The 26024-nt window shown below is 59.8% G+C and overlaps 1 protein-coding gene across 4 annotated transcripts; it reads left to right on the forward strand.

Annotated features, from left to right (window-relative positions):
* Window positions 1–410: 410 nt before the first annotated feature.
* Window positions 411–24635, forward strand: SRL (sarcalumenin). Of its 4 annotated transcripts, XM_040078983.2 has the most exons (8): window positions 411–571; window positions 8078–9028; window positions 10587–10685; window positions 11573–11668; window positions 14822–14857; window positions 19406–19522; window positions 20202–20435; window positions 21018–24635. In XM_040078983.2, the coding sequence occupies exons 1-8, from the start codon at window positions 511–513 to the stop codon at window positions 21827–21829; spliced, it is 2406 nt and encodes an 801-aa protein (XP_039934917.1). In that variant the 5' UTR covers window positions 411–510; the 3' UTR covers window positions 21830–24635. The 4 variants fall into 4 exon arrangements, with proteins under 4 accessions (XP_039934917.1, XP_039934918.1, XP_058278560.1 ...); XM_040078984.2 differs by lacking the exon at window positions 14822–14857; XM_058422577.1 differs by lacking the exon at window positions 8078–9028 and having other exon boundaries at window positions 439–571.
* The last annotated feature ends 1389 nt before the right edge of the window (window positions 24636–26024 follow it).

A 26024-nucleotide genomic window follows, 5' to 3' on the forward strand; every position in this document is an offset into this window, starting at 1 on the left:
ATCAGCCAGGACGCGATGCGTGGGGACATCCACCTTTGGGGACAGAGGAGGACGCTGCAGCGCGGTGACGCTCAGCTCTCCCTGTCCCTGTCTCCCTGTCCTGCTCCAGCCCAAAAGGAGCTGCAGGAGCTGAGGCAGCCCGGGGCCCCCCACTACCCCACAGCGGCAGGACTCTGTCCCGAGGAGCCCTGCACGAATTCATTCGATTAAGGCAGAGAGGCCCCATTTCTCCTATCGCTGGCACGGGGGCCGTGACCCCGCAATGAGCAGTGCCAGCCCAGCGCCCCCGCGCCCGGAGGTGCCCGGTGCCCTCGCGTCCCTGACGCGAGCCATTCCCAGCGCTGTCGCCGTGTCCCATCTCCGTCCCCATCCCCAGGGCCCCCGGGAGGGGAAGAGCGGCAGCAGCAGCAGCAGCATCTGTGCGGGCAGCTGCCTGCGCTGCCTGCCCTGCCCCGCGCCGACGCCGTATAAATAGAGGCAGCGAGCGGCAGGGAGCTCCTGGCAGCCACCATGAAGGGCCTCAACCTGCTCTGCTGCTGCGTGGCCTCGCTCCTGCTCCTCGGCACCGCAGGTACGGCCACACGCCGGGCCGGGGCTCCCGGGGGTTGGGGGCACCCCGGGGGGCTGGGGGTGCCCGAGGGCTGTGGCTGCTGGCGGGGCTGTGGGGTCCCCACGGGGCTGGGGGTGCCCTTGGGGCTGGGGGGACTCTGCGGGACCGTGGGCGTCTCTGGGGGCGCCCAGGTTTATGGGATCCCCGCGGGGCTGGGGGTCCCCACAGAGCTGGGTGTCTCCATAGGGCTGGGGGGTCCTACAGGGCTGTGGGAACCCCAAGGGGCTGTGGGGTCCCTGTAGGGCTGCGGGTGCCCGTGCGTGTCTATGGGGCAGCAGGCGCCTATGGGGCTGTGGGTACCCAGAGGGGGTGCCTGTGGGGCCACGGGTGCCTGTGGGCTGTGAGCACCTTTGGGACTCGGGGTGCCCGTAGGGCTGCAGGTACCTGTCGGTCTGTGGGTGTCTGTGGGGGCCCTGCAGGGCTGCAGATGGAACCGTGGGCTCCTGTGGGACTGAGAGCACAGGAGAGGCTCCGGGGTGCCCAGTGAGCCCACCCTTGGAGCAGGACAGGGTGGCCGGGGTACGGCGGTCCGGGCTCCCCAACAGCTTTCCCGAGGCTGCAGAGTCACCCCAAAATGTGCAGGGAAACGTGTTGGGGGGCTGCGGACAGGAGGGGACGGCGGCAGGTGCAGATTGGGGTCCCTCTTGCGGAGTCACTTGGGGCGCAGGGGCCGTGCCGCCGCTGACATGCCTTGGGGCAGTGTCACCTGTGGCTGCCGTGGTGGCTCGATTTTGGACCGTGAGCCGGGGCTGCCGGGGCGCCGGGGATCTCTGAGGACCCCGGATCCCCCTCCCGGAGCTGCCCCATCCGCGCTTCGCGCCCCGCCGCCCGGCCGGGTGTCCCCGGGGCGGCATCGCCGGTACCCTTGCTTGCCCTTGAGTTAATTTGGGCCGGTTCTGCGCCTGGCCGGACTCCGGCGGCCGCGCGGCCGGGAGGGGGGCGGCTAAGTATGGAAACAGCCGTGTAAGGGGACACTGTGGCCCGGCAGCCCCCCCGGCCGCCGCCCCCCCGCCCCGCTCCGCCGCGGCCCCGCGCGGGCACCCGCAGCTGCCAGCGCCCGGCACCCCCGGCCCCGCCGAGTTTTGGCCTTTTAAGGGCATCTTGGGCCGTTCTCGGGAATGAATGGGTTTGGGGACCCGCGACACACCCCCACAGAGGTGGGGTGACCTCCGTGCGGCTGCGGCTGCGGACTGTGGAAGGGGTTGGGAAGGTGTTCTGCGGGCACGGCTGGCGGCCGGTGCCGCTCCGAGCGGGGCTGGTGGCCTTGCGGGACGGCAGAAGCTCCGAGCGGGGCTGGTGGCCTTGCGGGACGGCAGAAGCTCCGAGCGGGGCTGGTGGCCTTGCGGGACGGCAGAAGCTCGTCTCCGTGGTGTATGACCGCCAGTCCACGTCTGGGTTTGGCTGAGGCTGGCGCGGCGCAGCACCGGGATCCCCCATCTCAGAGGAGGCTCTGGGGCCAGGAGGCACATGGGGCTCTGAGGGGTGCCCCAAGTCCCCACCTGTTTATTGAGGGTCACGCATTTCACCCCAGTACCGTAAGTTTCCAAAAAAGCTCCAAGCAGTGGCATGCCTCCTGCCCATGCTTCTGCTCCTCAGAGACCAGTGGGATCTGCAGGATGAGTTTTGCTTTTCCTTGGGTGCCAAGCTGAACTCTCAGACACGGCTCCTTTGGGGTGCAGGAAGTGGCTTGGAGGGGGTGTTTTTTCCATTTTTGGGACTTGTTTTCTCACTCAACCCCTGCTGGGTCTGTGGGGATCCCACGGGGCTGTGGGGCTGCAGGTGCCTGTGGGAAGAGAAGGGGTGAAAGTCCTGTGGAGAGCCAGGGGCTTCACTGGAACATCATGGCGAGGCATGGTCCTTTGGGTTCAGTGGCACCTGGGGCTGCCAGGACCCTGCCACCATTCCAGGGGCTGGGAATTGCCCTGTGCCTGAGCTCCTGCAGCCCCTGCCGAGGCAGCTCACTGCACACGTGGCCGGGGCTGGCAAAGCTCCCTGGGGAGGGGACCAGCGCCCGCCGTGGGGCTGGGCAGTGGCTCATGGAGAGGGCATTCACCCGATACTCCACCCGCTCCTGCTCAGGGGAACACACTCACACCTCAGGCAGAGCCCAGTCATCCCTTCCAGGCTGGGTGACCCCCGTGGCCACCAGCAGTGGGCCACGAGGATGCTGGCAGGGCAGTGCCCAGACATGCTCAGCACAGTGCCCCGGGGATCCCTTGGCCCTGCAGTCATCATGGATTTGAGTGGGAGGGCAATTCCAGGCCATGCCATCACCGCCTCTGAGCTGAGAGAGGACCTGGGGAAGCCCAGGCACAGCGGTGTCCTTCTGCAGGGTGCTGCAGGGCTGGCACAGACCCCTCCTGCTGTCACTGGGAGGGGTCTGTGCCAGCCTCGGCTTCTGCGTGTCCTTGTCCTGGAAGGTGGCACCTCAGGATGAGCTCCATCACCAGGTTCTCCTGGCATCTTGGGGTGTCCCCCTTCACACAGGGTGTGTCACTTTGGAATGTGTCCCTTCAGGGTGGGCTCCACCTCCCAGGTCAGAACATCTTGGGAGCGGGACAGGGACAGTGGGAGTCTGCAGTGACACCTTGTGTGGGCCCAGGGCCCTGGGCACAGCACCCTGACCATCCCAGGCCAATGGTCCCCACGGTAACCAGCCTCCCCAGAGGTGGGGACCTCTGTGTCCCTGTGTCCCTGGACCTGTTCCACCCTCCAGCACCAGCACAACCACGGCACCACTGCCATTGGGTGTGCGTGAGACAAGGGGCCTCGGGTGCGTTGGGTGCTTGTGCCACCTACATCCCTGTCACACCCCTGGTGCCCCATCCCAAGGAGGCCCTGGTCCCTGCGTGCCCCTTCTTACTCCCAAGGTGTTGGCTGAGGGAAGCAAGGCAGATGCTGGGCAGGTTGGCCCTGCTGCAACTCCCTCTCCATCAGCCATCCTTGTCCCGGCGTGTAGGTGACATCCAGCTGGGCAGGAGGGCCAGGAGACCTCATCTGTGCATGGCCCCGGTGGCACAGAGGTGCCAGCAGGTCTCTGTGGGCTGGCTCCAGGCTGGGAGGGCTCTGCCATGCCCAAGGACGACTCTTCCCGTGTTCCCACCGCGTCCCACTCGCCGAGCTGGTGAAATCCCAGCCCGGCCATTGGGTCAGGGTGACCAGATCACGTCTGAAGTTGCCTGTCCCCTGAGTTCTGCAGGAATAGCAGCAGCCCCGGGGCCGTGCAGGGCTCCACTGAGCTATTTCCAGCCCCGGGGGGACATTTCCCTTGTAAGTGACAGCTGGAGGGAGCCGTGAGCTCCTGTGCCGGGGGGGAGCTGCAGGAGGGGCAGGGGGGGCTCTGGACAGGCACCCCAAGCCTGGATGGGGTGTTGGCAGTGCCAGCCGGGCACGTGGCTCAGCCCGTGGGGTCACACAGCCCCGGGGACACTGGAGAAGGGCCGGGAGCCGTGTGGCCCTGTCCGTGTGCTGTGTCCGCAGTGCTGCCAGCCCTGACCCCGGGGCCGGGTCCCCCCGCTCAGGCAGGCTCTGCCCCCACAGTCCCACGCATCTGAGGATCTTGTGGGACATTGGGCGTCAGAATCCAGGCTGGCAAGTCCAAGGGGTGACTGGGTGACCAGGAATGCTTGGGGTGACCCGAGGAGGGATGGGGAGCCGGGAAGTCTTGCCCTGAATGAACAGAGGATGTCCCTCAGGAGACATCCCTGGGGTGGGTTGGTGAAGCCTTCCATGGCTGGGGGCCAGGGGACAGTGGGACCTCTTGGACATCCTTGCTCTGGAAGAAGGGGCTCTTCCAGCTCCAGCCATGCCACAGCATGTCCCTCGGGTCCCCCAAGGGATTCCCCCAAGCTGCAGGGGACACTGCAGGTGGATGTTCCTCGATGTACAGTGTGACATCCGCCTGTGCCAAAATACCTGACGTTTCCTGGCCATCTGCTCACTGACGGACCCAGATCTCCTCAGCCAGGAAGCAGCAGGTGCTTCATCTCCCACCTTCCTCATCTTCGTGTCTTCTGCAAGTCAGGGTTCCTTACGTACCCTGAGGGTGGGGAGACAGTGGAAGAAACACCCTGCAGCAGTGATTCCCTATTTTCATCACTATTTAAAAAGCTCCAGGCCTGGTTTTAATCCCTTTGGTAGATCCTGGTGAGGTTTCTTTACCATATATTAATAGAAGTATCATATGGTTCTATCCACCCATTTCTAGAAATCAAATCACTTCATAGCTTTTAAAACTAAACTTAAAATTTTCTGTACAAATGAGGCCAAGTTGGTTTGATAAAACTGTTTCCTAGACCTCCCTCTGCATTGAAAACCAGGAATATATTTGCTTTATGTGGGTGCTTTGGGATCATGGAGCTTCTGGGACGTGATGATGTGTCTGGGGATCCTGGGTTTTGAGGAACACAAGGGTCTGGAGACCCTGCCCCATCCATGTGCTCGTGTCCTCTGGGCTGCTTGAACCTTGTGGGACATTTCCCTCTGAAGGTGTTGGCCCAGCTGACCCCAAACTGGAGCTGGAGCCGGGCTCCCCCTGCTCTGAGTCCTGGGCTGGCAGGGCCACGAGCTGCAGGAGCACTGGGGGGACAGCCCTGAGCGAGGGCCATGGGGCCCACAGAGCCTGGAGGGAAGGGACATCCCCACGAAAAGGGGTCTCACAGGACAGGCGGGGTCTGCAGCAGGTCCAGCGGGAAAATCCCAGGAACTCCCCGACAGCTTCTTTGTGTCCAGTCAGTTTCCATGAGGTTTAAAGGGCTTTGCCCGAATAAAGGCAGGGTTGGATATCTGGCATACAAATATCCAAGACCCCCCTGGAAGGACACGGGGAGCACAGGACTTGCAGGAGCCAGTGGTTAATACCCCCAGGGAAGCGGGGATTGGGATCTGGGCAGGGGAAGGGGGCGTGTGAAAAGCCATCCCCGCAGCCCTGCCATCCCCGGCCCCACGCTCAGGGCTCCGATTTCTGCCGGAGGGGGAGAGTGTCCCTCCAGGACCACCTGTGCCCATCTGTCCCTTCTCACCGCCCTCCTGGAGGAGCCGTTCTGCCGTCGTCGCTGTTCTCTGGGTCCCCGCGCAGGGATGGAGGGGACGCCGCGATGTTCCCGGGTGCAAACCAGCCACGGCGTCCCGTGGCACCCAGAACCGCGCCGTGGGGTCTCCACCCCCGCCGTCACCGCCTGAAAAAGCGTCCCCTGGCAGCTCTTAAAAGTCCCAGCACGAGAAAGGGGTGGCAGGGGCAGGGAGGTCAGGACCCCGAGGGGAAAAGGGCGAGGTCTCCTCCCCGACGCCACCGTTCTGCTTGGCACAATGCAAGGTGCGAACACGGGGAGCCCCGGTGTCACCTTACACCGTGGCTGTCCCCTCCCGGAGCCCACGGGGGCCCCCAGGTGCGGACGTCAGCCTTTGCTGGCAGCGGGGCGAGGGGCTGGGGCCAGCGGCCGCGGGGCTGCGCCGGGGCTGCTCCTCCCGGTGCCCCGTACAGTTGCCGCGCCGTATTTTTAGCCTCCGGAGGGTGTTAAGCCCGTAACCTTCGGCCCATTTCGCGCTCATCGGCCGGCCGTGTGCAGGTCAGCACAATTCGCCGTGGATCGGGAGACCATGTAGGGGAAACAGGGAGAAGGAGGTGGAGAGGGGACGGGGACTTTATGTGAGACCTTGAAGGTCACAGGAAATGAAGCCCGTGACCAGCACGCAGGCAGGGACATCCCCATCTGAGCCCCTGGGGGATGTTTCCCTTTTTCCTCGAGGGATGGCTCGAGGTGGGCATTGCTGGCATTGCTGTTGTGCCTGGCCGTGGTGGGTGATGTCCCCTCTGGTCAGAGGGGGCACACAGACCCCAGACAGTGCCCTGGGGACTCTCAGGGGCTCCTCTGCCTGGTCCTGCCCTCCTGCTCTGCTTTGACCCTCACTCCTCTCCCAGCCCTCCCGGTCCCCAGCTATTTTGGGGCCAAACTGAGAATATCTCTGCTCCCATCAGTTGAGGGGAGTCTCTGCTGACTCAGGCTAGTTCCCAGGCCACCAGGACCAGGCCATGTTGGTCCCAGCCACTGAGGGCTTTGCAGGTCAAATATGGATATTCCCATTCAGGAGGCTCCTGCAGGGTCCCAGGGGTCTTGCAGGAAGGTGACCTGAGGGGTGGAAGGGAGAGGGGTGGCAGTTGCCCACCACTATCTCCTTCCATCTGGGAGCTGAACTGGGCACCTGGAGGCACCTGTGAGCCGTGTGCCAGGGAGGGCAGCGAGGGCAGAGCAAGGGTGCCCTGTGCAGCCGGCCTGGGCAGGGTGAGGAGCTGTGACAGCGCCTGCAGCTCTGCTGTGCCCGGGAACCAAGAGCCACTGGGAACGAGGGCAGGCTGGGGAGCAGCCCGTCCTTCCCCGTGCCTGCTGCTGGCATGGCACGAGCCTCCCAATGCAGCCTGGCCCCGGCTCACAGCCCCACCAGCCCCACTGGGACACGGCAAACTGGGCTGAGGGGTGTGGGGCTGGCACCACGCTGAGCCCAGCCCAGCTCCTCCTGTGCCCGGCCACCACAGGCCCTGTGGCCAAGCCCAGGGAGGCCCAGCTTTGCCAAGGTCCTGCTGGGCACAGCCCCGTGGCTCCTGCGCAGGCACGGCCGTGCCCGCTCTCCTCCCGCAGCCTGGGTGGAGGTGGCCTTTTTTTTCTGCTTGCCAGCTGGAGTACAAAGGAATTTTTTTCCTCTGAAACGCTCCCCTGGCAGGAGACGTTTGGGGGGGATTATTTAGACTAGCAGCAACTGTTTGTAACGGAGACAGTATAGCCGTGATCTTTTATTTTTGGCACCCGCTGACTGATGTTAAATTGCAGTTGGAGCCTATGGAAAATAGGGATGGATTCTCCTGGGCCACAGAACGCACTCATTGTGTCCCCAGCAGCCGCACGGCGCGGCGCGTGCTTTCCTAGTGAAGGGACACTCGCAATAAATAGCTCCCGAGCCCCGTGGCCAGGGTTAGGCCCCGCCTGTGGAAGGCAGGACCCCGTGCTGGGCAGCCCCTCATGCCAGGAAGCCCCTTCCTCCCCCTCCTCCCCCTCACTTCACCTCCCACCTTGGCTGGTGTGATGCTTTTTCAAATCAGGGCTGGGGAAGGACCCTTTTAACCTGCCAAGTGCCACAGCCCCTCAAAATTTGCCGTTTTACTCTCTTCCCCGATTTTAGGGCAGCTTTGCCGCCTTCCTGCAGCGCTTCGGGGCGGGCAGCAGCCCCAGTGCCAGGCAGCCAGGGCCGGTGGAGCCATAGAGCCCCTGCCAGCTCCGCTTCGCCCCCCACAAACACATCTTTGCACCCAACTTCTTGCAACAGGGACAGAAAATTGAGCTGGAGCTGGAGCTGGAGAAGGCTTAGGGAAGAGTTTAAACCTCTTGGTACCGGCCGCGGCTCGTCCCTCCGGGCGCTGGCGGGTGCCCCGGTGGCCGCACGGGTGGGACTGACCGAGCTGTTCTCATCGTTTAGAGCCGCGCGCCCCCGGCACGGGCCACGGGGATGGGGCTGCCCGGAGCCCCCCGCCAGCCACCGAGCCCCAGCTGCAGGAGGAGGCGGCCGATGGAAGCCCCGAGGAGGAACAAGACAGTGCCAGGGCCTCCTTGCCCGGCGTCACTGAGGAGGGACATGGAGAGGGGGAGAAAGAGACGACGGGTGGCCTGAGGCCAGGGGACAGCCGGGCAGAGGAGAGCAGCAAAGAGCAGGGCCAGGAAGAGCAGAGCTCGGGGGAGGATTCCGTGGCAGCTCATCATGGAGGGAACCGTGGGCCTGGTACAGAAGGTGATACCCGTGCCCGGGAGGATGAGGAGCCCGGCACAGAGAAAGGAGGCTCTGAGGAGGAAAGGCAGCCAGGGGAAGAGCAAAGAGAGGAGCCAAGAGCAGCACCTGCTCCCGAGGGAGAGGGGGAAAGGGACGAGCAGAGCTCAGAGGAAGACGACGAGCAAGGAGAGTCCGAGGAGGATGAACATGAGGAGTCTGAGGCAGATGGAGGCGAGGAAGAGTCTGAAGAGGAAGAGTCCGAGGAGGAGAAAGAGTCTGACGAAGATGGTGACGGGCCAGAGAATGAAGCTGAAGAGAATGACAAGGAAACAGCCGGCACTTCCAACACAAAGAGCCACAGCAAACCAGCAGCTGCTGGCACAGGAGAAGCCAAGGGCGGCCCTGCCAGCTGCCATCACCCACCCTGTGGGGATGCAGCAGAAGACCCACCACCAGCAGAACACCCACCAACAGCAGTGGAAAACTCACCAATGGTGGAAGATCCACCAGCAAAAGAAGATCCAGCAGTAACAGAAGACCCACCAACAGCAGCGGAAGACCCTCCAGCAGCAGCAGACCCCCCCGCAGAGAAGACCCCACTGGCAGGAACAGAGGTCCCCAGCACCTCCCCTGCTGCCGCCGAGCCCCGGCACAGCCAGATAGGTTGGAGTCTTTTCTTGCGGGTGTGCTGTAGCAGCAAGTGACCTCCCATCAACCCGGCGGAGCTGAGCTTGGCACGTTAAACCTCGCCTAGTGCATGGCCCTCTCCTAACGCTTGTGCTTCCCCGCCCGCCCCTAACAGCGCTCGGCCGTGGGCAGCGAGGCCGCAGCAGGATGCACTCATCGCAGTGGTGCCAAAACTGACTGGTGCTCCCCTCTCTCCACTCCAAGTCCATGATTTCTCCTCAGGGGTGTGGACATGGATAACATTTTTAACCATTCAGCACTCGCAGATCTCTTAAAGACTCTTTATCCACAACCTGCAGAGTCCTCCGGGCCCTTGGCTTGTGCAGGGGCAGGATGCTCCTAGGTTGGTGGGGCTCCCGGGATTGTGGGGCTCCTCTCCACCAGTTCTTGGCTCATAGGGAAGGTGTGAAGAACTAACCCAGGCCAATGAGCTGCTGAGGCACCGGCCCCGCTCAATCAGTGAAAGGCTAACTAGGGGAAAGGGACACCCTCCACCATGATTTCCTAGAACTATTTGTAGACTTTGGCCCACAGGTTGGGCAGTGACCTTTGGACCCTAGATCAGTGTTTTTGTTGTTTTCATCTGTAACGTCCCAGCTCAAAAAGCCTCCCATTTTTTTCCCAAAAGGCAAACCCAGTTTGGTCTCCGTGTCTTCACTTGGCAAGTCAAAAGGCCTTCCTCAGCCCAACACCCAGCAGATTCTCAACAGTCTCTGGGCTTAGTGGTGCCCTGCTTGATCCTGGTGTCCCCAAACCCCTGCTAACATCCAACCCAGCTACCCTTATCAAAACGCCCTTGGAAGCTCCCGGTGTGCCAGCACCTCCACGGCAAGGACACCTCTGTCTCCGTGTTTTGGGGACAGTGGGGTGCCTTCCCCAGTGGAGGCGGCTGCCTCATGCTCCCCACGCCTGGCACGGAGCCATGAGGAACAGGGCGCTGTGCAGGGGCTCCAGGGGCCCATGGAGACAGCGGTGGGAGAACCGGGAGGGAACAGCCCCGCTGGCAAAGGCGGGGCAGCCAGGACGGGCTGTCCCCAAGGAGCTGGAGGCAGCCCCAGCCTCGGCACCCACGTCTCCAGCTCACCGTGGAGCTTTTTGGGGGAGCGGGCAGACAGAGAGGCAGCAGCACAGAGCCCGCAGCCGAGGCCGAGCCCCGCGGAGCCGCAGCTGCCGGGGGAAGCACCAGGGCCCCGCCGGGCAGCAGCTGCCGTGCGCGCTCCAATCGTGCTACATCCCAGCCCCGGGAGCCCCTTCCAGGCGCATCCTTCGCATTCCCCACGAGCAGCCAGCCCCTCCTCGGAGCCAAGCAGTTGCCCGTGACGCTTCCCCCGGCAGCCACGGCCCTGGCAGCCTCCAGGAGCCCGTGCTAAAGGGAAAGCACGCGGCATGCCAAGGCTGACGGCGGCTGCCGTGGGCACGGCGCGCCCGCAGGCTCGGGGTGTGCGTGCTCCCCGTGCCCTCCCCCTGGCTTGTGTGAGCTCCTGTGTGGGTTCCCCCCTCCAGCAGTAACAGGGCTCCTTGTTCTCTCCTCCAGAAGAGGTTGAAGATGCCAGCGAGCCGACCAAGCGCGACCGGTCCCACTTGGAGAGCACCCTCAAGCTGAATGAGGAAAAACCTGCCGATGATGTCTCGGGTGAGGAGGCCACGCGTGCCCTGCACTAAGACCATGGACAGGATTTGCCTTCTCTTGTGTTTGGATTTTTAGCCTTGCTTCCTGCAGGTCTAGTAACGCCAGATCTTCAATAACAGCCCTTTGGCTGCTCTTGGGTTTACATATTTTAGGTATTTTAAGGACATTCCCGAGGGCATACAAGAATTAGGAGGGTATAGAGGCTGGAAGATGCAGATGGTGAATCAGGCACACCCCTGCTCAAAGAAACCTGGAGCAACTTCTAACAAAGGGTTGGGATTTATATTCCAATCATATACCGGGTTTTGCTACCCTAAGGTTTGCTTCTGCTGGCCCCGCTGGCAGTTTGGGCTGGAAAGGCAGTGATAAGAGGTACTGTGGAAAAAACTCCTCCTTTTTTCTAGCAAGCAGCTCAGGGGCCATGCCAGGGGGCCCTGGCACCGTGGTGGAGGGCTCTTTGGGATCGTGGGTGTTGAGTGCTGAGCAGCACTTAGCAAGGCTGCTCCTCCCATCAGCTGCTGGGAGCAGATGGGGACAGCGCCCAGTGGGAAACATTAGCAGGGGAGACGCATCAAAATCCTAGAACAGCTTGGGTTGGGACAGAGGGTGAAGACCACCTCATCCCACCCCTCTGCCATGAGCAGGACACCTTCCACAGACCAGGCTGCTCCAAGCCCTGTCCAACCTGGCCTTGGACGCTTCCAGGAATGGGGCAATCACAACCCCTCTGGGCAAAATGTGTGACTGGGGTCAGTTTGACCAAGATTTCAGCCGTAAGCCAAGTCCCCGGATCCATGGCTGGGCCACCCTCAGGACCTGCAGGGACCAGGAGGGTCTCAGCCAGCCTGGTGGGGTTTGCCTCTCACCTGCCCTCATGCTTTGCCCCCCAGGAGTATTGCAGCGGCTGAGGAAGATCTACCACTCCTCCATCAAGCCCCTGGAACACTCCTACAGATACAACGAGCTGAGGCAGCACGAGATCACAGGTAATGCCACGGGCACTGGGGTCTCCGGCACCACCGGGTCCTTGGGATGCAGATAACAGCACAGAGGGCAGACCATGGACAGCCTTGGATAGCGTGTCTTCCTTTGTGGCTTCCCAGGGAGTCCATGAACACGCTGGGCTCAGAGGCCATGCCCTAGTGAACCCAGCAGCAGGAATCCCTGCCTCTGCCTCGGCCCAGCTGCTGTCAGGGCCATCTGTGTGGGCTGAGCATTGAGCCCTGCCTGCCTCGGGTCTCCCACCTGCTCAACATCAATGCCCTGTACCCCTGCCAAGCAGAGATCATGGCCCAATGAAACGGGCTTGGCAAGGAAGCTCAGGACCTCTCAAGGCTGGGGATGAGCTCCCTGGGGGTGGCTGGAGCTGGCATCCTTCCTGCTGGGTACAGGACACAGCCATGTGGGCAGGGTATCCCTCAAGCTCCACAGCCTTCACTCATCCTGAGAGTTGGAGTTTCCGGCCATTGGCAATCTCAGACACGTTGGATGGGGTGAGCAGGTCCCCGTGGCCCCTGGCATGGGTGTGGGCTGAGCCAGATCACACACGTGTCCCTCCAGAAGAGGAAAGTGCAGCCCTGTCCCAAGATGCTCACAAGATACAGGAAGTTCTTGTCACCCAGGAAACACAACGATCCGCATTTTCCAAGCACAGGTGGCTCAAACCCAAGTCCAACTTCTTTGTTCACTGGAGTAATTCTTCTCTGAGTATCGATTCCAGCACAGGAGCCTGGGCCAGATGTCTCCTGAGTATCCAGGGGATGCTGGAGCCCCTGCTGCCGGTGTCCCAGGACTTCGTGCCCATGTCAGCCTCCTGCCAAGGTCCTGAAGTTGTCCTCCTTGTCCTGCAGCTCTGCCTCCTCCCCATGTGTCCAGGCCCACTCCCCTGGAGCCATGGCCTCCCTCCTGGAGAGGCAGGACTGGGATCTTTTTTTACAGCTGGCCTTGCTCCACCAGCACTCAGCTGGGCAATGTACAGGGGCACATCCCTGCAGAGCAGAACTCCTGCTTTCCAGGCATCCCCCCTGCAGCTCCAAAGTGTGGGTCAGACATTCTGTAAGCAGGCTTGGACATCTCCCTACCCAGCCATCTCCAGTGTAGAGCACAGGGAAGTTACCCGTGGGAAAGTAACTGAGGGTGACAACAGCATGTCCTGACTGTCACCCCATGGCTGCTGGCCTGTCCCCTGGCAACACCCCAGCTTCCTCTCCAAGCTGCTCTGGGCTGTATTGGTGTTGTTTGCTGTCAGCTCAACTTGGGGCACAGTTTAGGAGGATGTCTGGGGTTACAGGGGAAGCTGGTGGGCTCTAACCCCAACTTTGCTGTTCACAGCCAGAGGATGCAGCCCCCGGCCTCAGTTTCCAGCCCTTGGGACGTCCTACCCTACCCTTAATCCATCCCATGGCCAAGCAGCCACCTCCCTGCTCCCTTTTTGGGAGGAAACAAGTGTTCAAGTGTTCCCCGGGCTCCTGCTGGCTTCCTCCCTCCCAGCTCCTGAGGAAACAACCATTAACCCTGGTGTTCTCCCAGCTTCCCTCAAACCCAGCTCCTGAGCAGGACTCTCCTCGGACAGCAGCTCCTGGTGTTCCTCCTGGCCTCAGCTCAAGGCTCCATGGTCTGTTCCACCTCACTGTGAGGAACAGCCACCCCTCAGGCTGACAGTCCCCAGGCCAGGACCCTGCTGTGTCCTACAGGGCACCCTCACGGTGCTGTCACCCTGGAGCTGGCCACCCACAGCCCCCTCCTGGCCCCCAGGGAAGAGCACAGTGATGCTGCAGTCCTTGTCTCAGCTGTGAGACACCCTGGCCACCTTCCCCTCCAAAAGATTTCTGCAGACACCAAACTTCTTGAATGATCTCTGACAGCCCAGCCGTACCCTGGCACACACAACCCCCTCTGGAAACCTACAGCTCAGCAGTTTGCCTTTCATACCCACAGATCCAGCTTTTCCCAGTCCCTCATTAGCAATGTAATCAGAGAAACCTGCACATTAGTTACAGGGTTGACCCAGGGAACTCTCTTGACCTTGGAGGGCAGGTGAGGACACAGTGGAGCTCAGGGAGCCATCTCAACACTTCCCCTGCACAGTGCCCCAGTCCCGAGCGGGTTCATTCCACCAGCGGTGTCCCTGCAGGCTGGGAGGTGCTCCCAGATCCCCCTGTGCCCCCTCTCCGTGGTGGGGGGAGGATGGAGGGCACAGAGCTGGCTGGGAGGAGCAGGACAGCTGGGAGAGCTTTGGGGCAGGCCTGTCATGGAATCTGTGTGACCTTTGGAGGTGTAAACCAATATAGAGGGGTGCTGTGGCAAGCACCCTTGCCCCTCCATTACGTGGCAGCCTTCCATTTTGTCTCCCTCTCCTCTCCTGAAGTGTAATCCAAAGAGTTCCTCAGCTCCCCACAACATGTGAAAACTCCTGTGGAGTCCTGCGGGAGCTGTGGCTGTCACCATCAATCCTGACTTGTTAGGGTGCATCTCAGAAAGCTCCCACACACCCTCTGCTTAAGCCTGGCAGATGCCATTTCCTCCTCCCTGCCTGCCACCCTCCCGCCTCTCTGCTCTGCCATCCCACGTGGATGCAGACACGCTCTGGCTGGGTCCAACTCTGTGCTTGGAGGGACTATCCCCAGCTGAGGGTGAGGGATTCTCCCAGTCCAGCCACAGGAAGCTTGCTGTGAGGTCACACCAGGTTCTGGTGCATGCCGGTGACCCTAATTACTGATGCACGCTAATTAGCAAGTGTCCCTGTGTAGGGAATGACCTCCCAGATGCCATCACCGGGCACAGGGGCTGGGTCCGGGTGACCCTGTCACTGGGGTTGTCAGGACATCTGCTGGGTCGGTAGCTGTCTAACCCTGGCTTGTGGGGCTCCGTGCGCCCGCTGGGTGATGCCAGGGGAGGCAACAACCCCGCAGAGCAGGGATTGGGATGCAGGGCACTCGAGCCACATCCCCGCCCTGCAGGGCACGCAGGGGTTCAGCGCTTGCCCTGGGAGCTGCGGGTGGCTCCCAGGCTGTAACCCCTTGTCCCCTGCTGGGAATGTGGCCATCAGTTCCCTCCTTGTCCTGGACCACACCCGGGCTGTCGCATCCCTCCTCGGACTCACGGTTCCTTTTCTCTCTCCCCGTGTCCCTGGCTAACAGCTTACCCCGGACGCACCCTGGGCTCCTCGGCCACAGGTTGGTATCGCCGCCCGCTCCCTGCATGCTGCCGGCGCTGCCTCCGCTCTGCGCTGCGCTCCGCCTCTCCCCGGCTCCCGGCCCAAGGCACCGAGCAGAGCCATCCCCGCCGGGACAGCGTCCCCAGCCCCTCCAGAGCCCGCGCTCCTCCCAGTCTGTGCGTCCCGACAGCCCGTCCTTCCCTGCAATCCTCACCTCGCCCCGGCTCTGACACCTTTCCCTCTTGGCTTGGGACTGAGAGGCAGCATATTCCTCTGGCCAGGGTTCCGAGGTGTTTCTGGCGGCCCTGGGAGAGCGGCTGAGGGAGATGGGGGCTCAGGCTGGAGCAAAGGAGGCTCGGGGGGATCTTCTCACTCTCAACTCCCTGACAGGAGGGTGCAGCCAGGTAGGGCCCCAGCCCGCTCCCATGGAACAGGGGACAGGACAAGGAGAAATGGCCTCAGGTTTTACCTGAGGAAGCTTGGATTGGATATTGGGAAAATATCCAATATTTTGGCTGTCTGGCCCTGGCACAGCTGCCGAGGGCAGTGGTGGAGCTCCTAAGCCTCGGGGGGATTTAAAAGCCCTGTGGATATGGCACTTGGGGATGTCAGTTCATGGTGGCCTTGGCAGTGCTGCAGGAGCATTTAGAATTGGTGATCTTAAAGGGCTTTTCCAACCTAAACAATTCCGTGACTGTATGTGTTGAAACTTTAGGTTGATCTCTCGCCCTCAGCACGAACTGGAGGAGCCCAGCTGACAGCTCACCCTGTAGAGGGGATCTCCTCCCACCCTTCAGTCTCCTATCTGCAGAAACTTTCCTGAATGTGCCCCCTTGATCCCACAGCAGCTGTCCCAGTAACACGGGCTGGCCCCTGCCCAGCAGCCTCAGCCCCCTCAGAAGCCCGAGCTGGCTCCTCTCCCTACCTATCCTGCTCAGGGTGTGCTGCCAGGTCCCCCCAGAGGATCAGGAGATGGGAGACAGTCCAAGAAATGCCAGCCAACACCCAGCCCTTCCCCTGGGCCCGGTGCTCAGCCACGGGAACCGTGCTCCTGCAGGGAAATCCCATCTCCTGTCCCTCCCGTCCTGCCCCACGGCCATGCTGCCAGACCCTGCCAAACCAGGCTCCTTTGCACGGCACCAGCAGAGCCCTGCCGGTGCCTGGAGAGCCCCTGGCTCTCTGCCGTGCCAGCGTGCCAGCACTGGAGAGGGCCGTGTGTATTTATAGCATATTCCGATAGCTGTCTTATCTCATCTCGGGTTCAGGCGCTCGCACACGTGCTGCGGGGTAGGAGCAGGCACGGGGGGCACACGGGGGAGGCGCAGGCCATCTGCAGCCACGTGGGCTTGTCCCTCTCTCCGTGGGCACGCGTGTTGTGAGGATACTCATGGATTTGGAAGCTTTGGGAGCAAGGGGCGCCCTCCCAGGGTTGTTGGATCCATGCCATGGGCACGTGGCCGCTGGTGTTTGTGGCGCAGGGCTGGGACAGAAGTCTGGGTGTTGCTGAGAGTCTCCCCAGGTGTTCCAGTCTTCCTGGGTGGCTTGAGGACAAAGAAGACCTTTGTGCCTGTGGCTCGGTTGGAAACAGGAGAGGAAGGAGGTTTTTCTAGGTCCTCTGATTTGCTCAGTATCCTCAGGGCAGACTTGCACTCTGGGGGAGAGGCCACACCAGGCACTTGTGCAGGGCTTGAGGTCAAGGGGGGACAAGCCCCTGCCCAGGATTAATCATACAATCATGGAATGATTTGGGTTGAAAAGGACCTTAAAGCCCACCCAGTTTCACCCCCTGCCATGGCAAGGACACCTTCCACTATCCCAGGTTGCTGGCCTTGGACACTTCCAGGGATCCAGGGGCAGCCACAGCTTCTCTGGGCACCCTGTGCCAGGGCCTGCCCACCCACACAGGGAAAAATTTCTTTCTAAATCCCATGTAACCCTGCCCTCTCTCAGTGTAAGGCCATTCCCCTGTGTCTTGTCACTCCAGACCCCCATCCAAAGTCCCTCTCCTGCTCTCTTGGATCTCTTTTTCTAACTGGAATGGACTCCAAGTTCTCCCCAGAGCTGTCTCTTCTCCACCCCAGAGCAGCAGTGCCTCTAATCAAGGCCAGTCTGGCACTGCCACGTGGAAAAACCTCACAGAAAGCCACTGCTCTAGGAAAGAGAACTACTTGGGCATCCAAACTGCTCCTGTGCCCGGAGCTGAGCAGCCCAAGCAGAGCCAGGCTCCGCGGAGGGATGAGCTCGAGGCTCGTTTGAGCTTGAGCTGGGAGCGAGCAGCCACAGGGTGGCTGGAGAGAGCCGCTGTGATGGAGCTGCCGCCATCCCCGCCCGGCCGCCGGCGAGCTCCGGCTCTTTTCCTCTCCCCGGACCATCCGGCTGAGCCGAATTGCTGCTGTCTGACATGGCACGGGGACATAGCAGGGACAGATGCCAGGCCAGCACCGTCCCAGGTGGGAGATGCTCCCTCTCTCCCAGCCTCTGGGCAAGCAGCAGGGAATCCATACCCGGCCTCACGTCCTTGGAGCTGCCGCTCTTCCCGCGGAGTTGCAAGTGCCTGGCAGTGCCCGCACGGCCCGTGGGGGGCAGAGAGCTGCTCGAGGGGCTGTGGGTGACCAGGCAGGGGGGCTGCCCGCGTCGCTGCCCACCTTGGCTCCGTGGAGCAGAGAGGGGGATGTGCAGCAGAGCCGGAACTCACCGGTGCCCACATTCACAGTCACACCTGGCCAGGGATGCGTTACGAAAGAGCGCACAGGGACACACCCCAAACCTCTGGCACAACATCACAGGGATAATGGTAATAATAACAACCATCCATAACCTAATTAAAGCTGGCAAGAGAGCAGAGCAGCGGCGACAGAGCGGCAGAGGAATGATTAATAATGAGAGTCCAAGGTTTCAACACTTGTTTTGGTCCCATGTGAGAAGATAAGGCTGGATTCCTGCAGCTGCCAGGCACGGAGTGGGGTGCAGGAAGAGCCATGCAACCCCTGCTTCAGAAGTGCTGCCCTGCTTTGTGAGGGAGGGCTGAGCTGTGTGGATGCAGCACTGCCTCACGGACAGATGTCCCCAGCCCATTCCCTTCCCCAAAGGTGACATGGTGAGCCTGTGACGGGCAAACACAGCAGGAGGAGGCTGGAATGTTCTCCCCAGCTCCCGCTCCCAGCGCCAGATGGGTTCAGTGTGAAGCTGCCATGTGGTGCCCTCCAGCACCCTCGGGGCAGGAGCTCAGCCCTGTGAGGGCTTTGTGGCTTCCCCCACCTTAGAGATGGATCCCTGGCCTGCTGGAAAGCTGCTGGCTCCTGCGTGGGTGGCAGCCATGGAGCACCAGAGGCTCTCAGCTACCTCGTGGAAAATAGTTCTGCCTTAGGCATGGGGAGGAAGAGAGGGTGCTGAGGGCAGCACAGCTTGCCCAGGGCATCTCCTTGCCTTGGGCCATGGGGGAAGGCTCTGCTCCAGCTGAGATGGCAGCTCCCAGCTCCTCTGGTGCCATCTATCCCCTGGCTGAACTCCTGCTAACAGCGACGGGATGGACCCTCTCCCACCCTGAACATAGGACGGGGTTGGTTTTCACCAGTGGGAACTCACCCAGTTTTACTTCCATTCTTGTCCTGTTTTGGACTCACAGGCTCCCTTGTGTCCTGGGCACAGCTTGAGGGCTGGCATTAGGCCCTGGGATCTTCTGGCTCCACCGGCTGCCTGCCTGGGGTCCTGGGGGCTGGGGATTTGAGCAATGTGGGCACAAGCTGATTGCATGAGCTCTGTTTGAGCAGGGATTGCTCCTGGGGGTGCTGGCTGCGTGTGTCCAGGGCCTTCTCTGCTCCTGGACTGATGTCATGGGGACAGGTCACCATCCTCATGGAGAAAACTGTGTGACTTGGAGAATGCAGGATGGGGACTATAGTTCACTCTCCTCTTGCCTTTCCCCAAGCCCAAAGAGGGGCTGTTGGCCCTCCTCACATCCAGCCGGAGCCTCACACGCAGCTCACACCCAGGCAGTGACCTCCTGCTGGCCGGAGGGCCGGGAGGCACAGCCTGGGGGTAGGTCCCTGCCTGGGCATGTTGGAAAGGCTTGCAGGCGGCTGGCTCGAGGCTCGCACCGCGCTTACCAAGCCCTGTGCCACAGCGTGCTCCCGAACCCACGGCAGCTCCCTCTGCCCTCCCGGCAGCCGCATGGCCTCCTCCTTGGCGTGTCCCGTGCTTTGCGGCGGCTGCCTTCAAACAACACACCCCCACCCCGCAGCCAGCCCCAAACTCACCCGGCTAAACCAGAAACAAACCGAGACAAGGCTTAAAAGACCTTCCAGTCCTCCGTGGTGTAAAAAGGGCCGAACCTCGGAGAAGGTCAGGCAGCGAGGTGGGCTCTGCCGCAGAGCACGGGGTCCCGCTGCCGCAGCCCGCGGGGCGCTGCCTTGGCTGGCGAATGGCTGGTGGCCCCCGAAGGGCGGCTGTTGCCCCGGCAGCATCACCGCGCCGCTCAGATGGGATGCTCGTTACAGCCGGGAGTTAATTGAGTGGCGGCGACGGCTATTGTTCCTTCACTTCCTCTTGTTATTTCCCCTCTCCGCAGATGGGGAGATCACTTCCAAGCCTATGGTGCTATTCCTGGGACCGTGGAGCGTCGGCAAATCCTCCATGATAAACTACCTCCTGGGGCTGGACAACACTCCCTACCAGCTCTACACAGGTACCACACTCACTGCTTTGCCGAGGGGGTGCTGACACCTGCATTTCCGCATCCTTGCAGTCAGCGATTCCCGGCCCTCATTACAGCAGGAGGTTGGGATCTGCTCGGTGCCACCTGGCTGCGGTGCCATGTGGAGGGAGAGGTTCCCCATCACAGCCTGTCCATCCTTCCAGAGGTGGAGGAGAGCATCTCTCCCACAACATCCTCATCCTGAAGCACAGGGCTCACAACTCCCAACCCCATGAGCAGCAGTCATGTCAAAAGGGCAACTCACCTTTCTCTTCTCCCCCTCCCTCCTCACATGCAGACAGCTAATTCACCCTCCCAGGACAAAAGCCATTCCCCTTCCCTCCACCCTGCTCCCACGGATGTCATCTCACAGCTAAGGGCTGATGTCCATGGCCAGATCAGTGCTGTGGTAATGAGGGCTCCCAGGAGATGGTTCTCCATGACACCGTGTGCAGTCAGGCCACTTCCAGAGAAACCAGTCCCCACAGAAAACAACCCCACTGACATCTTCTCAAGAAGTCTGGGCAGGAATTTCATGCTGCTTGCCATGCCCCTGCACCTTTTTAGCAGCACGCGACGCTCCCAATCCTCCCAGTCTCAGGCCAGCCCTGTTGTGTCCATAGCCTGGCATGGATTTCATGCCTCTGCTGCTCCTCTCATTGCTGCGCAGGGGCAGAACCCACCACCTCCGAGTTCACTGTCATCATGCACGGCCCCAAGCTGAAGACCATCGAGGGCATCGTGATGGCTGCTGACAGCGCCCGCTCCTTCTCACCCCTGGAGAAGTTTGGGCAGAACTTCTTAGAGAAACTGATAGGCATTGAGGTCCCCCACAAACTGCTGGAGCGAGTCACCTTCGTGGACACGCCGGGCATCATTGAGAACCGCAAGCAGCAAGAAAGAGGTAGGAGTTCACTGGGTTCATCTAAGGGACCCCAAAAAGATGCCATGATGCTCTGAGGTGACAAAGGTGGCTGAAGCACAATGGAGAAGAGTCCTGACACGACACAGGCTGCCCAGGACAGTGGTTGAGTCACCATCCCTTAGGGGGATTTAAAAGATGTGTGGGTGTGGCGCTTGGGGACATGGTTTACTGGTGGCCATGGCAGTGCTGGGGGAATGATTGGACTCAATGATCTTAGAGGGCTTTCCCAACCATAATGATTCTCTGATCCTGTGATTTGATATCTGCTCACAGGAGCAGCAAGAACCTGTGGTCAGCATCAGGGAGGAGGAAGGTCTGGAGATAAGGGTGAGAGAGACAGGCAGTCACAGGCCCGGACACCCAGGAAGGGCTTTTCCTGCCAAGAAGCTCCAAAGTGCTTTTAGCATGTGAGAAAGAGGTTCCAGGCTTCAGGGGAAGTCCACTGTGCCTCACAACGCATGCAACCCAAATGGGGACTGGGGCACAGCAGGCTCATGGTTTATCAATCCCTTGAGGAAGGGACTCATCCTGCATTGGATTTCCCTCTTTCCTCTCCTCAAGGTTACCCATTCAACGATGTGTGCCAGTGGTTCATTGACAGAGCCGATCTCATCTTTGTTGTCTTTGACCCCACGAAGCTGGATGTGGGCTTGGAGCTGGAGATGCTGTTTCGTCAGCTGAAGGGCCGCGAGTCTCAGATCCGAATCATCCTGAACAAAGCTGATAGCCTGGCTACCCAGGAGCTGATGAGAGTTTACGGTGCCTTGTTCTGGAGCCTGGCTCCTCTCATCAATGTCACAGAGCCGCCCAGGGTGTACGTCAGCTCCTTCTGGCCCCATGACTACCATCCGGATACCCACAGAGACCTGTTCCTCAAAGAAGAGATATCGCTCCTGGAAGATCTCAACCAGGTGATTGAGAACAGGATGGAAAACAAGATTGCCTTCATCCGCCAGCACGCCATCCGGGTGCGCATCCACGCCCTGCTGGTCGATCGCTATCTACAGACCTACAAGGACAAAATGACCTTCTTTAGCGATGGAGAACTGGTGTTCAGGGACATTGTGGAAGATCCTGACAGGTTCTTTATCTTTAAGTCCATTCTGGCAAAGACCAATGTCAGCAAATTTGACCTCCCCAACCGCGAGGCTTACAAGGACTTCTTTGGCATCAACCCCATCACCAGTTTTAAGCTGCTATCTCAGCAGTGTTCCTACATGGGAGGGTGTTTCCTAGAGAAGATCGAGAAGGCCATCACCCGTGAGCTTCCCGATCTCTTGGGAAGCATCGGCTTGGGGAAGAAGCCCAATGTCCTCTCCTGCGACGTCACTGGCTGTGGCGAAACCCCAAAGAATCGCTACAGGAAACCCTAAGGTGATCCACAACCCAACTGTCCACATGTTCCTACTGGTGAATGAGCTTATGTCTTATCTGTCCAAGAAGCCGTGGTTTGTTAACCCTTTGAGTGCCGCGCTGGCAAAGGCTACCATACGATGAGGACTTTGAGTCATTGACATCGATGGCAGGGGAAGATGGGTGGGCATAAGGAAGAGAATAAAAACTGTGAATTCCTGACATTTTATCTTTGTTCTTTCGAGTAGAAGGCAATGTTTAAGCTGTAAGTATGAGCAATGCATGGGCAGGACTGCAGCTGCTTTTCCACTGGTGCCAAGAGTGCATGAAGAGGAATTTCAACCTCTGCATCCCCGAAGCCATGAGGGAGTGAGAACAAGGGCACAGCGTGACAGCACAGGGGAGAGCAGAGACACACTAACCCAGGCATCACCGGGAGCCCTGGTCAAGGAAAGAGAGGCCATGTCCCAGCTGTTGTTTTCAGGCACAAACCTGCTACAAATCTCAGCAAATATTGATCTTTTTATTTCCAAGACTTCTAGGTCACCTGGTGAGTTCTGTTTTCACTAGACAGCTCAGTTCATCTTCTGCAGCCTTTATGTGGGTGTTTGACTTAAGAAGGAGCATTTGCAGGAGCGTTTGTAGCTCCAGACGGGCAGCTGTGATGGGATTTGCAAGTCCATGGAAGAGGAAGAAATGGGGTGGAAAGGAGCAGCCAGCACTGGCTGAGCTGTGTTGGAGGAGGAGGGCCAGCACCCCACAAGGAGATTGTGAGCGGGTTTTCCTTCCCTGGACCAGCACAGAAGAAGGCACTTCATGCCTACATGTGTCATTAACCTCAAAACCCATGCTAGAAAGTCTTGTCTGTGGACCAGCAGGGCTCCGAGGGTGAGGGTTTGGCAGTTTGTCTTTGTTCAAGTCCATGTTTCTCTTTTCTCAGTCAGCCCTCTGTGTTTTTGCACTCTGTGGAGGGAGGCAGGAAGGGGGGTCATTAGCTGTGAAGTTAAAAAGGTCGCATCCCTTTTGCCCACCTGCTGATCTGTCCTCCCCAGGATAGTCCAGGCAGGTTTCTGGGGCTTGCTTTCCAAACTCCTCCCTTTTTAGCCATTTGTTGGCTCGTCTCTGAGCATCGGTGCTCAGTCCTGAAGGAGTATTTCTTTGGAAGCACCCGAGCAGGGTGAGATTCCCCATGGACAGCTGACTTTGAAACTTGGCCCTCATGGACAGCAACACTGTCTGCCAAGCTGAGCCCAAACCAACCAGGAGACGGATGTTGTCCTGGATGGAAAACTGGCACCTTCAAGCCCACCAAGGATCCACTGGAAGGCCTTCCTCCTGCCAAACACCCACAGCAAGCGCTGCTCTACGGGAAGCCTCTGGAGAGAAGGGACTTACCTTTTACAGTAGCAAGCGGACATGGAGGTGCTGGCTAAAGCAAGAAAAAGGCAAAAGGAATGAAAGAGAGAAAGAAAAGCTGGGAATGGAAGGCTGTGTTGTGATGGGGAGGGTGTGAAGGGCATCTCCACATGTGCAACAGGATGTGAGCTATGGCAGGAGGCCTGGGAGAGCTCCATGTCCCCCAGGTGCTGCAATGAAGAGGTCCCCTTGAGTCCAGGTGAGTTTGAGGGGATGCTAATGCAGGGACTTCAATGTTCCTGGCCTCTGCTTCAAGGTAGGACTTGAAATTTGAACTAATGAAACTGAGACGGAAATCTACGTGCAAGCACAGGGCAGGGCATGATTCAGGAAGAGGGATTTTGCCTGCACTGCAGAGGGAGCAGAGGTGCAAGGGAAGGTCAGCAGTGTCAGAGAGCAGCAGCCAGAGCTGGAGAGAAGGGATGTGCTTGTGAGTATTGTGAGGTCTCAAACCTGCCCTAGTGCTGCTGCCCCTCCACTGTCGTTCCTTCTTTCTTGTCCATGATCCCATTGCTCATCGGTTTTCTTCTCCATCTCTCGTTCACTCTCCTCTGTTGGACTGGTCTGCATGGTTTTTTAAGAGCTAATGGAATAGAATCACCAACAGAAACTGGCTGATGTTGTCGCTGTTCTGCTGTCACACTGTGTGTCACTGTCACGGAAAGCAAAGGCCTTTAAACATTTCTGTTTGCAAGCACTGTATTGCACCATCTCTTTCCTTGTTCCTCTGTCCCCCTAAAGCCCATGGGGTACCCAGGGAAAGGCCCCTGTCCCACAACGAGTATTGACCTTGAAGGCACAGTTACTCTGCTCTCAGGCCACTCCCATCAATCTCCTCACCCTTTCTCTGGTTTCCTTTTATCTTGCTTTATTTTCCAGCCCTCATCGCCTCTTCTCCTCCCTTCCTCTGCCCTGCAGCACCTGCACGCCCTGTGCAAAGCCTTGGCGCCTGTGTGCTGGATGGGGCTCCCCCATGACAGCCAAAGCCCTTTTCCCCTCTATATGGTTTATTTGGGATCTCCTCCCAAAGCCATGGCACTGGTGGTCTGTTCCCTGCTCCCTGTGACACACACTGACCCAGCTCCGTGCTGCCTCAGGGAGATGCCGCCCCTGGGATGCCTCCTCTCCCACGGATCCAAGTGGCTGTCAGCCTCAAGAGGATTGCAGCTCCCAGCCCAGTTCTCACTGAGCTTTCTTAGGAGGCCTCTGGGAATCTGGGAGTGGAAAAATGGGGAACAGGGAGATGTTTTCATTCTGCTGAGAAGCCCCAACCCCCCAGCATTTGGGGGGTGAACATTTAGCCCAGGAGCTTTGTGGGAGGGAGGGAGCTGGGACACAGGCCCTGTAGATGCCTGTGATCATGTGCATTGGGATAAAACTGTCAGCTTGAACATCAGCCTGTCTAATAAAACCTGGTATTTTCCAAACACACTCCCTGGAGATGCTTGTTTTGTTTCTTCTCCTGGTGTGGGAGAGAGTGCTGGGACTGGGGTGGCTGAGGGGGTGCAGCTGCAGGGAGCAAGGCAGGAACTCCCATCTCCTTCCCTGCACCCCAGCTTTGGCCTCTGTCCCTTGCACAGGACCTGCCAGCCATGCCTGAATCATTTCGCTGCTTTCCCAACCTGTCTCCTTGTGCCATAGGCCTGACAGGCAAAGCAAACCCCAACTCCTTTGCTTTGTGCCTCAGGGCAGTGTGGTCCTCTCTGGTGAGACAGATCCCACCTGCCTCAGCAGATGCTGTCTGGGCACCATGACAGGAGGTAGGAGTCAGGGACCACGGAGGAGAACCCAGGACTGGGGATCACAGCAAAGGGCAGGGGGTTTGGGATCATAGAGGAAGGCGGGGATTTGAGGAGCATGGAGCATGCAGGAGGAGCATGGAGGTGGATGGGGGGGTTGGGATCCCAGCACAGGGCAGGGGGTCAGGGACAATGAAGGAAAGAGGGGGGTTTGTAGGGGTTGGGGACCATGGAGGAGGGCAGGGATCTGGGGACATGGAGGAGGGCAGGAGAGGAGTACCATAGAGGAGGACAGGGGCTGGGGACCACGGAGGAGGACAAAGGGGTGGGGGACCACAGCATACATCAGTGGCTCTCAACAGCCACCCAGCGAGGGGCGGATGGAGGTACCCTCCCACCGGCGACTGGGGCTCATGCAAACTGCTCATTATAACCCTGTTCCCGGCCTGTCTGTCTGTCTTTCTTTCCAACTATCTGTCTCACTCACTAATCAAAGAAGATTGTTCCAAGAAAGCTGGAAGAAGAGAAGGAATGTCTCATTTGGCTGTGGCTTCCTTTGGAAAGTCTGGAAAAACTGTGGCATCTCGACGTGCATGAAGGTCTGCCTGGAGAGAAGCACATTTTCCTTCCAAAGCTGCTGTAAAGACGTGAATCATGAGCCGGTAACGCTCCTGGCAGTGTGAACCCCAATTCCACTGAGACATGGTGCTGGCAGCGGCTCTGCTGTATCTCTTGGACGGAAAAGACAAACATTTATCATAGTGACATTGCTGGAGAAGAGCTGCCGGTGCTGCCGAGAGCCTGGCGGCGGCCGGATCCTGCCAGCGCCCAGGGTGCTCCCACCAAGTTTTCCGAAGGTCTCCTGAAGTTCCTCAAACACCAGCCAAGGGCTTTCCAGTCCCTTTTGGTTGTCCTCCACCACCTCAGCCCCTCAGCGGCATCTCTTGCAGGCATGAAAATATCCCGCATCCAATCATCAGAAAAAGAATAAAAGCTCTTGGAAAGGTCTGCTGGGAGCTGGGGGGAGCCCTGGTGCTCTGCCTGCTGCATGGTGGAGGTC

This window comes from Hirundo rustica, chromosome 15, assembly GCF_015227805.2.
Source record: "Hirundo rustica isolate bHirRus1 chromosome 15, bHirRus1.pri.v3, whole genome shotgun sequence".
Taxonomy (NCBI): domain Eukaryota; kingdom Metazoa; phylum Chordata; class Aves; order Passeriformes; family Hirundinidae; genus Hirundo; species Hirundo rustica.